This window comes from Myotis nattereri (assembly GCF_964212035.1).
Source record: "Myotis nattereri genome assembly, chromosome: 14".
Lineage (NCBI taxonomy): Eukaryota > Metazoa > Chordata > Mammalia > Chiroptera > Vespertilionidae > Myotis > Myotis nattereri.
The window spans coordinates 59747591-59759006 of record NC_138089.1 but is presented as its reverse complement, the minus strand read 5'-3'; the positions used below and the strand labels follow the sequence as shown (position 1 = coordinate 59759006).

At 62.8% G+C, this 11416-nt stretch overlaps 3 protein-coding genes across 9 annotated transcripts; 1 reads left to right on the top strand and 2 right to left on the bottom strand.

Moving 5' to 3' along the window:
- Positions 1 to 134: 134 nt before the first annotated feature.
- Positions 135 to 3886, bottom strand: ZMYND10 (zinc finger MYND-type containing 10). 6 transcript variants are annotated; one of them, XM_081106483.1, is made up of 12 exons: positions 3644 to 3886; positions 3289 to 3397; positions 2450 to 2566; positions 2227 to 2280; positions 1979 to 2113; positions 1818 to 1906; positions 1628 to 1728; positions 1046 to 1335; positions 794 to 919; positions 595 to 716; positions 354 to 479; positions 135 to 272 (listed from the first exon to the last, which is right to left on the bottom strand). In XM_081106483.1, the coding sequence occupies exons 1-12, from the start codon at positions 3733 to 3735 to the stop codon at positions 197 to 199; spliced, it is 1437 nt and encodes a 478-aa protein (XP_080962609.1). In that variant the 5' UTR covers positions 3736 to 3886; the 3' UTR covers positions 135 to 196. The 6 variants fall into 6 exon arrangements, with proteins under 6 accessions (XP_080962609.1, XP_080962610.1, XP_080962611.1 ...); XM_081106484.1 differs by having other exon boundaries at positions 1163 to 1335; XM_081106485.1 differs by lacking the exon at positions 3289 to 3397 and having other exon boundaries at positions 3644 to 3866.
- Positions 3887 to 4914: 1028 nt separating this feature from the next.
- On the bottom strand, positions 4915 to 8279 carry NPRL2 (NPR2 like, GATOR1 complex subunit). Its single transcript, XM_081106260.1, has 11 exons — positions 8018 to 8279; positions 7353 to 7444; positions 7095 to 7263; positions 6844 to 6952; positions 6345 to 6481; positions 6159 to 6256; positions 6025 to 6061; positions 5813 to 5906; positions 5621 to 5738; positions 5207 to 5349; positions 4915 to 5127 (listed from the first exon to the last, which is right to left on the bottom strand). The coding sequence occupies exons 1-11, from the start codon at positions 8177 to 8179 to the stop codon at positions 5060 to 5062; spliced, it is 1227 nt and encodes a 408-aa protein (XP_080962386.1). The 5' UTR covers positions 8180 to 8279; the 3' UTR covers positions 4915 to 5059.
- Positions 8280 to 8555: 276 nt separating this feature from the next.
- CYB561D2 (cytochrome b561 family member D2) lies at positions 8556 to 11130 on the top strand. Of its 2 annotated transcripts, none has more exons than XM_081106262.1 (3): positions 8556 to 8939; positions 9327 to 9364; positions 10009 to 11130. In XM_081106262.1, exons 1-3 carry the CDS (start codon positions 8813 to 8815, stop codon positions 10510 to 10512), a joined length of 669 nt encoding a protein of 222 aa, XP_080962388.1. In that variant the 5' UTR covers positions 8556 to 8812; the 3' UTR covers positions 10513 to 11130. The 2 variants fall into 2 exon arrangements, with proteins under 2 accessions (XP_080962388.1, XP_080962389.1); XM_081106263.1 differs by having other exon boundaries at positions 8854 to 8939; positions 9975 to 11130.
- Positions 11131 to 11416: the final 286 nt, after the last annotated feature.

The following is an 11416-nucleotide window of genomic DNA, read 5'->3' as shown; positions in this document are numbered from 1 at the left end:
GCCCTCCCCTGCTCCCCGAGCTTGCCCGCTGGGTGGGGCAGGAAGCGGGGAGCACTTGGCTGGGGGGACGGGCCGCAGGCTGCCTGCTCTCCTCACCCCGGAGGCCGGGCGCTGGCAGAGCCCAGGCTGCGATCCCGAGGCCCAGGCGCACCTCTGGCTGGTTGCATGGCCCTGGGGGGCGCTCAGCGGCTGCGCTTCACTTCACTCTGCCACCCTGGGCGACCGGGACGCAAGCCTTCCGGTGCTTCTCCCAGTGCTTGACCTGGCACTCCCTGCAGGCAAGGGGCCGTGAGGAGGCAGAGTGGGGTGGGTGTGGAGAGGGGTGTAGGGGCCACATCCTCGGGTGCCCTCACCTGCAACAATACCACTCATTCTGGCAGCGCGAGCAGCGTTTGGAGGCCTCTGCGCTGCAGTAGGCACAGCGGGGCCGCTCCGGGGCCACCGCCTCCAGCACATCCAGCCTGTAGGTCTCAGCCCACCTGGGAGGAGCGTCAGGAGGCCTGGCTGGCCTGGTGGGGGGGGGGGGGACACAGGAGCACCCCGACCCCCTCCATGCCTCTGCGTCCCTCCCACGCTGCTGCCCTGCAGCCCCACCTCTGCGCCTGCAGCCGGAGGTCCTGCTCCGAGGGGCTGAACACGTGCTGCAGCTGGTGCTTGGCCATGGCCTTCCACTTGCCTTTGTTCTCTCGCTCCAGCCGCTCCCAGATTTCCGGGATCTGGGGGGAGAAGTGGGGAGTGGCAGGGAGGGGCAGGCAGCGGGCGGGGGTCCTGAGCTCGCACTCCCAGTGCCTACCTGCTCGAACACCAGGTCCTTCTTGGGGGGCTGGGGCTCGGCCAGGGCCAGGTGGGCCAGGAACCCCTGCAGGTCCGCCAGGTGGGGCAGCTGGTCGATCAGAGTGTCTGTGAGGAAGGCCCGAAGCTGCAGGGGCCAGGGGAGGCCAGTGTGACATGGTGCTGACCGGCGGGTCCAGGAACAGGGTCGGCTGGGCTGGGCTGGGCTGGGCTGAGGGTGCCTTCGGGGCCATGGCCCACTAGTTGCTATTACCTGAGGCCCAAGGTCTAGGAACAGGACTGGGGCTGAGGTGGGTGGGCAAAGACCGAACGGCAGGGATGGGGTAGGCTCCGTGCTGGGGCTGTGGGGTGCGTGGGAGGCGTTCCCCACCTTCAGCAGCTGTCCTTTGGCGAAGCCTGTGAGGCAGTAGCGGGCCCGGGCCTCAGGGCTCAGCAGCAGGTTGTACAGGGCGATCCACACCTGCCCGTCCAACTTGCTCATCTTTTGCTGCTCTGAGGGGGCCACTGTCTGCCAACGGCCCCCCTCAAATTGCTGCAGCTTGCCTGGGAGAGAAAGCAGCATTCTGGGTGCAGGCAGCGCATGCTCTGTGAATGAGCAGCCGCGTGGGCAGGGGACTGACCGCTCCCGAGTAGAATGAGTCCTTGGTAGTGGACACGTGGGCCCTGCCTGCTGCAGAGCCTGGGTCTAGGCCCACTTCTGGGTCAGCCATCCTGACGCCCTCTGTGGGCCGGGCGGCACAGTCCGCCTACCTGTGTGCATGCTGCCCACCCACAATCCTGGAGGACACCCTGGAAGCTCCGAGCTGGGGCTTGAGCAGGGGGAGGAGGACCGTACCTCCTTCCCTCCGGCTCCAGGGACTGTGCTCCAGCAGTTCCACAAGGAGGCAGGGCAGGTTGTGGGTGCTCAGCATGCGGCTCAGGGTGCTCAGGGACAGGCTGGGGGGGGGGGGCGGGGAGAGGTGAGTAGAGGTGACAGGTCCAGGCTCCTGCCCTTCCCCGAGGCCCGAGGCCGCAGGGCAGCCCACCTGTCCACACAGTCAGTGACGTAGCGGAGCACGGAGAGCGCCTTCAGTGCGATCTCAAATTCCATCAGCTCGGCCTGCGTCTGCAGCTCCTGGGGGGCACGCGGCGCTTAGGCCCGGGGAGCCGGGGTCTAGCTCCTCCAACCCCGGGAACCTCAGCCCACCTTCATGGGAGAGACGTCCTCGGCCTCCTCCTCCGGGGGCTCACCGCGGCCGCTCCGGGCCACCAACAGAGTCAGTTTGCGGTGGCAGTAGTCCACCAGGTCCAAGACGGTGTCCTCTGCTGACTCACACACCTCCTGGGGGCGGTGGGGGGGCATTCTCTCTGATGGCTCCTCCCAGACACAGCCCCTCTGGCCAAGAACGAGGCCCTGGCCCGGGGCAGGAGCCAGTGGGCTGGGCGGCACCTCACCTTGTGGAAGAACACGGTCTCCAGGAGATTGATGATGGAAGCCTCGTGGTGCAGCTGCAGACACACAGACAGGTGCAGGCTGCTGACCAAGGGGAGGGGCTCGCAGCTGATGGGCGCGGGGGGGGGGGGGGAGCGCGGGCCGGGCCAGCTCACCACCATGTAGATGGGGAAGGTGTGGGCGGGGGTGGGTGGGGGGGTGGGGAGCGCGGACAGGCCAGCTCACCACCATGTAGATGGGGAAGGTGTTCTGGGGCTTGAAGTCCTCCAGTTTGCACAGCACAGGGAACACCTTCTGCTTCCACATCTCCACGGCAATCAGCTCCCCCACCAGCGTCGGGATCTTTGTGGGGAGGGGCAAGGACAGGGACGAGGCGCCGACCTTGGCCTAGCAACCCTTCCATCCCTGGCTTGGCCTAGCCCAGCTCTCCTCAGACTCCCCTGGGCCCCAGACCCTCCTATGCCCCACGAGTTCCCTTCTGACCTCTCTCCTGCACCTTGACCTTCATTTCTAGCTGCCCTTGACATCTCTGTGGGGACATCCCCCATGCTTCCTGTGACTGGTCCTTGCCTTGTTCCCTATACATGTATGTGCCTTCGTCCCCCCTCCCCCATTCGGGTGTCTCCTAGGCCCGCCCTCATGCTCATGCCCTCCTCTTGTCCCTGTCCTTCTAAGGCTCTTGTGTGCCTGGGCCTCACCCTTAGCCAGGGCCCTTCAGAGCGCCCCCTTCCCACCCCACCTCACACCAGGGGCTGCACCTTTTCCTGCAGAGGAACCCTTTTGTCAAGTGACATCTCAGGTCATCTACTGGGGCCATACTCCTGGTTCGTGTCCCTAGAACTTTGGCCCTTCCTCTGCAGGCGACCCACACTGCACCCGCCTGGCATGCCAGGGCCGTGTCCAGCAGGACAGGGGTGCAAGTCAAGTGAGTGATGCACTCCTCCTCCTCCTTGGGGAGGGCAGGGGTGCCAGCTGGAGGGAAGGACAGACACCAGCCTGTTCCTGAGGGGCAGAGTGGCGGGCGGGCGGGGGAAGGCAGAAACCCTGCCCTGCCCCCAGCATACCTTCCCATGGGTGACCAGCAGCTCCTGGATGGGCTCGCCCTGGCTGGCCGTGGCATCAAGGATGGCCTGCATGTTCAGCTTCTCCAGGTGTTCATGCTGCTGGTTCCACCTGCCCCGGAGGGTGTGTGTGTGTGGGGGTGTGTGTGTGTGTTTGGGTGCACATGTGTGCAGTCGGAGTGCGGTGGGGGCCGAGCCCACTGAAGCTAACCTGATCCTGAGGGGTCAGAGAGGGCTCAAGACCCGTACCCCTGGGGGCCCCTCCACACTGGGCGACCCCTCTCTCCAATGTCGGAACTCCCCCCACTCCAGGGCTCTGACCCCATGACTCGGCCTGGCCCGGGCTCAGCTGCCTCACCTTGCGGAGCCCATCTCCAGCAGCGGGAAGCTGCGAAGTCCCCGCACCAACATATCAGCCTCCCCCGGCAGCAGCAGCTCCAGGTCGCTCATGTCGGGGCCGGAAAAGGCGGGGTTCAGCCGGCGCAGAGGTGCGGTTACCCGCAGGATCGGGGGTCTGGTGGGGACCAAGCCTGGGACTCGACAGTTGTGAAGCAGTTGAGGAGCTTGGGCCTCGTCGCCATGGAAACGGCTAGCTCGAGTCTGCGCAGTGTGGCCCGGGCCCCGCCTCCGCCCGGGGCTGGGGCCAGGTCCCCACCCGCCGGCCCCGCTGGGAGGCGGGCAGCAGCCCTATTCGGACTTCCCGAGCTTTCTCCCCGACCACGGGCTGCGGAGCACCGGCCTCCCGAGTGCCAGACCCCGGGCCTCGGCCTCTCCGCGTACCGATGCCCAGTCGGCCCGCCCCGGTCCCGGCCTCGCGCAGCTGCCCCGCAGAGCACACCCAGCTCGCCCTCTCGGCTGGGCTCCTCAGTTCTGTGCAGGGCCCCCCACTTTCCTCCGTCTGACTCCAGGCTGCACCGCCTCGCGTGGCCGCCGCTGAGCCTTTTCACTGGGCTTTGCAAGGTGCACAGGAGACGTTGCGGGACGGGCCTCCATGGCTGCCTCTGGCGCTCAGAACACCACGTCCAAAGCGGCTCGCCGGCGCTCGCGGCATCAGGCTCTGCTCCCTCTCCTTTTCCGGGACTGTTTCCCGTCCCGCTCCCCCTGCCTCCAGGTTCCGGCTCCACGGGCCTCCCCACCCATCCCCAGGTGGTTCTGGCCTCGGGGTTTCCGCAGCTCTTCCCTCTGCCTGGAATCCTCGTCCTCCTTCAGGGCTGGTAAGTCACCCATCAGGGCCTTCCTGGCCCAAATAATCCGGAGCAGCCCCCGCTCATCCCAACTCTCTTTTTTCTTTTACATTCATTTCAGGGAGGGAGAGGGAGACAGAAACATCAATGAGAGAGAAGCATGGATCGCTGCCTCCTGCATGGGGGATCGAGCCCGAAACGGGCATGTGCCCTTGACCCGAATGGAACCCGGGACCCTTCAGTCCGCAGGCTGACACTCTATCCACTGGGCCACGCCAGCCCGGCCCAACTCACTCTCTTTATCACAACTTCCTGATTAAATAGGGGACACATTTGCTTGTCCACTGTCGGCTCTGCCCGCCAGGTGGCGCTCCAGGGCGCCAGGACCATGGCTCTTTCTCACTGTGGGTTCCCTGGGGCGGGCTCGGAGGTGGTATCCAGTAAAGGGAGGGTGAAAGGGATGACTTTATTTACAGAAGTGTGGGGGGGGGTCAACATCGAGACAGGAGGGATGAGGCTGCAGGTCTAGCCCTCAGCACAGGCAGGGCTTGGCAGGAGAGAGTAGGGCAGGTGTCCAGCCCCCTCCAGCCTCACTTCCAGCAGATGATGATGTTGGGGTCATTCTCCAGCCGTTCGTCCAGCTCCTGGTAGCTCATGCCTGGGTGGCGGAGGGGAGGTCAGCACCCTGGGCTTGGCTACCCCGCCTGACCCCACCCCAGCACCCTGCCTGCCTCCACCTGTCTTGCAGCAGATCTCATCGTAGCTATGGCAGCCTGTGTAAAGGCGGGCAGGGTGGCTCCGCTCCTCCCGAGACACCCGCACCGGGTACTTCTGTAGTCTCCGGATGAGGTTCTTCATAAGCCCGAACTGGATCAGCTTCCTGGGGTGCAGGTTGAGGGAGAGGGGTGATGCCTGGCCAGGCCTTCTTCCACCAGGCCAACCTTTTCCTGCAGTCTCCCCTCAGTGCTGTCTTAGTGAGCAGACTGGCTTCCAAACCCACCACCTCCAGGAAGCCTGCCTGGACTAGCAGTGCCTCATGATTCTCTCACTGGGAATCTCTTGCTTCCTCTCTAACCCAGGGCTACCAAGAGAGAGAGAGGGTGTGTCTGCCTTCAGGCAAACCCCTCATGCCCCAGGGGATCCCCTCTGACCGTTCATCAACACGCTGCAGCTGCTGGGGGTGGCGGCCAATGAGGTCTCTCACGGTAGTGCCGGGGCTCAGGCTGCAGTACAGCTGGAACACATCCCGGAGACTGGCCCTCTTGTGTCCTGTGGAGGCCCGCGGTCAGCTCTCCAGGTGGCCCTGCCCTCTCCGAGGTGGACTCCCCAGAGCCCACCATTACCTTGTTTGGTCACGTAGGATAGACACTCCTCTTGCAGGGACTTGTCATCCACCAGGTCCTGGACCTTGGGCGTGGGGCAGTACACGTTGGAGTACTGGAGGGGAGGTGGCAGGAGGCACAGGAGCCTGAGCAAGGGGCTTGGAAGTCTGACGGCCCCAGTGTGGCCCAGCCAATGATCCACTCTCCGCATAAGCAGACCCAGACTCCCCTACCTGGAGGATGGACGCCAGGGTCACCACGCCGTAGTACCTGGGAGAAGAGCTGTGCTCAGCTTTGGGGGGTCACACCCAGCCCCAGCCCCAGGCCCCGCGGACAGCGCTCTCCTGGGTGTGACTGCCCCACTCACAGCAGGTTCTGGATGGCGATGCGCACCAGGTTGAGCTCCACATCTGCCTCGGCCGAGATCTTCTGCACGTGGCGGAAGCCATCAATGTAGGGCAGGATCTGGGCAGGGCAGGCAGGCAGTAGGGGTGGGGTGAGGCCAAGGAGGAGGCCAGCCTCGGCTGGTGACACCCAGGGAGGGCTGGCACACCTGCTGTGTGGTGAGGTCCCACTGGGAGCTGAAGAAATCCTCCTTGTCCTTGGTGAAGACGGGCACATCATACTCCTGAACCACAGGGGGGTCCGGCCGCTGCTCAATCACCTTCAAGTGGATGGTGTTGGACTCATCTGCAGGGGTCCCACCCATATTCTCAGCGCCCCCTCTTCCAAGAGGCCCTCCATCACCCTCCAGCAACCCTGAGGCAGGCAGGTGGCTCTGGGTGGGGCCAATCTTCCCCTTTTATAAAGCGAGAGACGGAGGTCCAGAGAGGGGAAGGAGCATGCCCATCGGACAGCTGGAGCTCTGCTGGCCTCCCAGCCCCAGCCCGGCCCGGTCATGCACTGGACCCTGCACATCATCAACTCAGCTCATGGCTATTGCCTGGCCACGAATTTGTTCATGAGTCTTGTCCTTGGCTGGGCTCACCTTCCCCTGTCACCTTCCCACCCCTCCTCCCCGCTCCGCTGTCCTTGCAGAAGCTGGGCCATACCGATGGGCAGAGTACACCGGCCTGAGGCATTGAGCTCCTCCAGCAAAATGGTCATGATGGGCACCAACTTCTGCTTGCTCTCCTCCGATGACACGAAGCTGCTCTCCAGCTGGATGGAGCACGGACAGCATGGTGGGCACCTCCCAGGCATCCTGCCCTGGCAGGGTCCTAGGTCTGGAGGGCTTTGGAGTCATGTGAATACCTTCCCCAACTCTGCCTGCCCGTCCACCCAAGCCCAAGGTGTTGCAGACCTCCAGTGTGGTCAGGTAGCCAGCCAGCTTTTTGACGATGGGCTCAAGGGCACAGGTCTTGGCCTGGGCGTCACACACAAAGCCCAGGTTGAAGAGCAGGGCATTGCGGCTGTATTTCTTGTGCTCGATGCACACAGGGCAGCCAATCAGTTTCTTCTCCATGGCTGTGCTAGACAGGGGGGAGGTAGGGCCAGAGTCAGGCTCCTCCCACTCCCAAGCCTGCCCACTCCTCCCCGGACCCCCCAGCTAGGGCCTCACACAGTGATGAGCTTGTTCTGCAGCTCTGGCTTGGTGATGATGTACACCTGGACCGTGTCAAACAGCTCCCGGGAGATGAAGTCCTCAGGAACCTGGGAAGGGAAGTGGCAAAGGACTCAACAGTGGACCTCGGTACGAGGCCGAGTAAACGGGAAATACCCCAAACCTAAGCCCTCTTCAGCTGGTTGGCCAGGGCTCTTTCTGTGGAGACCGAGTCGCACATCTGCCGAGCGCAACGCACTGCCTCTCGCATCCACCCAGGCCTGCTACTCCCTTGTTTACAAGCACACGCTAAGTTCTCACTTGCCTCCTGGCTTTTGCACATGCTGTTCCCTCTGTCTGGCCCACTCTCCTCGCTCACCTACCTCCCTATGCAGCCAGGGAAACTAATGAACCACCCACCTCCACCTCCCGTGGGACCTGGCATCTCTGCTGGGTCCCCGCATCCTGCTTCCCACCATCACTGCCTATGTGGTTTGTCTGCGCCCTCTCGCCGGGAGGCTGGGACCTGTGTCTGAGCACCCTCTCGGTTCACGATTCTCGGCCAATGAAGGAGGAGCGGGCCTGCGTGCAGCGCGGGGACAGGCATCCTCCGCCTCCAGACAGCGGACTGAGTTCTGGAGAGCGCCCCTATTTCCCCACCAAGCCCGCGAGCCCGATGGCACCTGATAGGTGATCTTGGGTCCCAGCGTGGGATGGAACTCGCTGAAAAATATGCATTCGATGCGGCAGCCGCTGCTCATGGCGCTAACGGGACCGAGTCCTCGGGAACACCAGCTCCAAGGCCTTGGCCGCTGGGTCCAGCACGCCTGCGCACTCGCACCCATGAAGACGGCTGCTCAACAGCGCATGCGCAGAGCAGCCCAGAGGCGTGGCTACGGAGGAGGTTGGACCAGGAAGTCCCGGTGGGTAGTCATCACACCCGGAAGTGAAGCGGATCCGCTACGGGGTGGCGGCTCGCGCGGCAGGGTCCAGAGTATCCCGCTTTCTCAGGAGAAAACCACCGCGTCCGATCGGCGCTGCGGGTGAGGCAGGCGAATTCCTAGCGTAGAGGGGCTTACATGCCTGCGGCACATGAGGAAGCTGTGCGGGAAGGGAATCAGGCTGCAATTTGGTCGCAGCTGGGAACTACAATTCCCGTAGGGCTTCTTGCCCTATTAGCTGGCGCTCCCGCCCGGTGACGGCGTGGTGCACTCTGGGATTTGTAGTCTGTTACACGGCTTTGCGCTTCCTACCTGGAAGGTGGGCCAGTGATCAGTGCCAGTTCAGATGCAGGTACATGCTGACAGGCCGCCGGTCCTTGACTATTGCTGGTGCCTGTCTTTCTACCTTCGGTTCTTGGAGGAGAGTGGCATCCCTGCCCTGCAACACTTGCTCCAGCGAGAGTAGTGGACCGCGGCATCCGCGACCCTTGCTTACGCGCCTATGCTTTCAGGCTACAGCCGCCGGCCTGGTTGACCATGGCTCTTTCTGTGGAGACCGAGTCGCACATCTACCGAGCTCTACGCACTGCCTCTGGGGCTGCTGCCCATCTTGTGGCCCTGGGCTTTACCATCTTTGTGGCAGTGCTTGCCAGGCCTGGCTCCAGTAAGTGTAATTTATAATTAACTTCTGGGGAGGAAAGGGCCACTTGTCCTGGGAGAGGCATGGGTGGCTGAGGGCCGTGCGTGCCATGCTGGAGGGATAAGTGGGTGGAGTAGATGAGTGTGGGGGCTCTGCCAGCTTGGCCGGCTGGAGTACCCAGCTCTCTTTCCCTGCCTTGGTGCTCCACTTGGCTGTCTCTTGCAAAGTGCAGTGGGCAGGAGGGAGGACTGCCAGAGGAGTGGCAAAGCATGGCCTCTGATCCGGAGGGACCAGGAAGAGGATAGGTATGGGGTCAGCTTGGTGCAGAGGGGGCTCCCTTGGGCCTCAGCCTGCAGTTATTGTTGCGGCCGGGTTCTTCCCCTGCCTTACAGGCCTCCTCTTCTATTCCAGGTCTGTTCTCCTGGCACCCCGTGCTCATGTCTCTGGCTGTAAGTAGTGGGCCGGGCCAGCTCGTAGGGGTGGGAGGGAGCACAGGGAGGGGTGGTGGCCCTAGTGGCCTCCTTATGGTCACTTACATCTGGGGGGTAATGTGGAATGTTGGAATCTGCCCGTGGCACATAGATCCCAGACTGGAACCAGAGTACTCAAGACCCAGGGCAAATGGTAGGGCTTGTCTGAGCACAAAATGAGGTGCACCCACCTCCAGGCAGGAAGCTTAGGAAATGCACTTGGGGTTACTTCCGCCCCTTTATCCCTTAACTTACAGTGACGCACCCCGTTTTCCCTGACACACTGCACCTGCTTGGCCAGCTCTGCCAAGAAATTGTATCCCGCCCTGTGTCAGGGAAACGAAGCTTGTGAATCATTTATAAGTGCCACGTCTCAAACCTTGTGTTTGCTGGGAAAGAGATGTCATTTCAGAACAGCACCCGAGGACTACGGGGGGCACCTCTTGCGGGTTACTCGGGCAGATGTCCCAGAGGGAGTGCTCCATTCCTGCCCCACCCATGGACGCTCTTGCCGGCGGGGCGAATGGAGGGGAACCTGGCTGGCTGGCAGCTCAGGTTCCCTAAGTCTTTCTTCCCTTCTGCTGGGCAGCGCCCTCACTGCGTTTCCCACGCCGTCTCCCCAGTTCTCTTTCCTGATGACGGAGGCCCTGCTGGTGTTCTCTCCTGAGAGCTCGCTGCTGCGCTCCCTCTCGCGGAAAGGCCGAGCCCGCTGCCACTGGGTGCTGCAGCTGCTGGCCCTGCTGTGTGCGCTGCTGGGCGTGGGCCTTGTCATCCTCCACAAGGAACAGCTTGGCAAAGCCCACCTGGCCACCTGGCATGGGCGGGCGGGGCTGCTCGCTGTGCTGTGGGCAGGGCTGCAGTGCTCAGGTGGGGTGGGGCTCCTCTACCCCAAACTGCTGCCCCGATGGCCCCTGTCCAAGCTCAAGCTGTACCATGCCACTTCTGGGCTAGTGGGCTACCTTCTGGGCAGTGCCAGCCTCTTGCTGGGCATGTGCTCACTCTGGTTCGCTGCCACAGTCACTGGTGGAGTCTGGTACCTGGCTGTGCTCTGCCCTGTCGTCACCAGCTTGGTCATCATGAACCAGGTGAGCAATGCCTACCTGTACCGCAAAAGGATTCAGCCGTGAGCCCTTCGCAGCCTCGAAGCCTGGACTTGCCCCTCATGTAGGAGCTGGCGCTGGGACATTGTGGACTCTCTCAACTGTCTAGGTCACAGGGACACCTCAGGCCCTGGGCACTCAGAGGCAGAGTCCTGTGTGTGGCACCTGTGCTTGCTCCTCACACTGGAGTGCCTCCTCCCTCCCTCTCTCTCTACCGTCCCAGAGGAGCTCATGGATTGTGGGTTTGGATGAAACTGGGGTTGCAAGATTGCCTCCCCAGCAACTCAGCTCACACTTGTATTGGTATGTCCAGAAATTACAGGACAAAAAAATTAAAATAAAAATTTAAAAAGACGGGAAAGACTGGATGGGGAGAATAGCCCAGAGTTGGGGATAGTTCTCACTAAGACCATCAGGATGAAAAAGGGGGCGCTGGGTGCCACGGGACCCTGTTCCTGGCTGCTCACTGCGGAACTGACGCTCTCCCAGCGCACACGCCCCAGGATCTGGCTGCCCAGAGGCCCGTGTTACCCCAGGCTCTAGAAAGCCCTCGGGCTGTGGCTGTGACTGTACCGCCGTGTCCTTTCAGCCTCCCAGCTGCCCGCTGTGCTGGGCAGTGACAAGATGGGAGCGGGACGGCTGGCTCCTAGGTGTCAAGCACTGAGCACTGGTCCTGGAGGTGAGCCCTGGATGAGAATTCCTGAGGACAGAGAAGCCCCCAGTCCTAAGACCCCTGGGCAGGGCCTCTGCGTGGGGATAGGAGGGAGGAAGAAAATGAGTAAGGGTGTGAGGTGACAGCGGGCATGTGGTTGGGGAAGGGAGAGGGGGGCAATGGGCCCCTTCTCCAGCTGGAGTTGCCATGGGGACTGAGCCCTTGGACCTGGAGTAAGGTCCCTGACTTTGCAGCTGAGCCCGAGGAGGGGCTGCACGA

Bases quoted from the DNA above. Each gene is read 5' to 3' on its own strand.
- NPRL2 (XM_081106260.1), bottom strand. From the start codon at position 8,179: ATGGGTGCGAGTGCGCAGGCGTGCTGGACCCAGCGGCCAAGGCCTTGG. The intron at 7,264-7,352 runs GTGAGGCCCTAG...CCCCCTGTCTAG, and splicing joins CAGAACAAGCTCATCACTGT to CACAGCCATGGAGAAGAAAC. The intron at 5,739-5,812 runs GTAATGGTGGGC...GGGCCTCCACAG, and splicing joins ATCCTACGTGACCAAACAAG to GACACAAGAGGGCCAGTCTC.
- CYB561D2 (XM_081106262.1), top strand. From the start codon at position 8,813: ATGGCTCTTTCTGTGGAGACCGAGTCGCACATCTACCGAGCTCTACGC. The intron at 8,940-9,326 runs GTAAGTGTAATT...CTTCTATTCCAG, and splicing joins GCTTGCCAGGCCTGGCTCCA to GTCTGTTCTCCTGGCACCCC. The intron at 9,365-10,008 runs GTAAGTAGTGGG...CCGTCTCCCCAG, and splicing joins CCGTGCTCATGTCTCTGGCT to TTCTCTTTCCTGATGACGGA.
- ZMYND10 (XM_081106483.1), bottom strand. From the start codon at position 3,735: ATGAGCGACCTGGAGCTGCTGCTGCCGGGGGAGGCTGATATGTTGGTG. The intron at 2,567-3,288 runs GTATGCTGGGGG...CTCCCCACAAAG, and splicing joins TGCTGGTCACCCATGGGAAG to ATCCCGACGCTGGTGGGGGA. The intron at 1,729-1,817 runs GTGGGCTGCCCT...CCCCCCCCCCAG, and splicing joins GTCACTGACTGTGTGGACAG to CCTGTCCCTGAGCACCCTGA.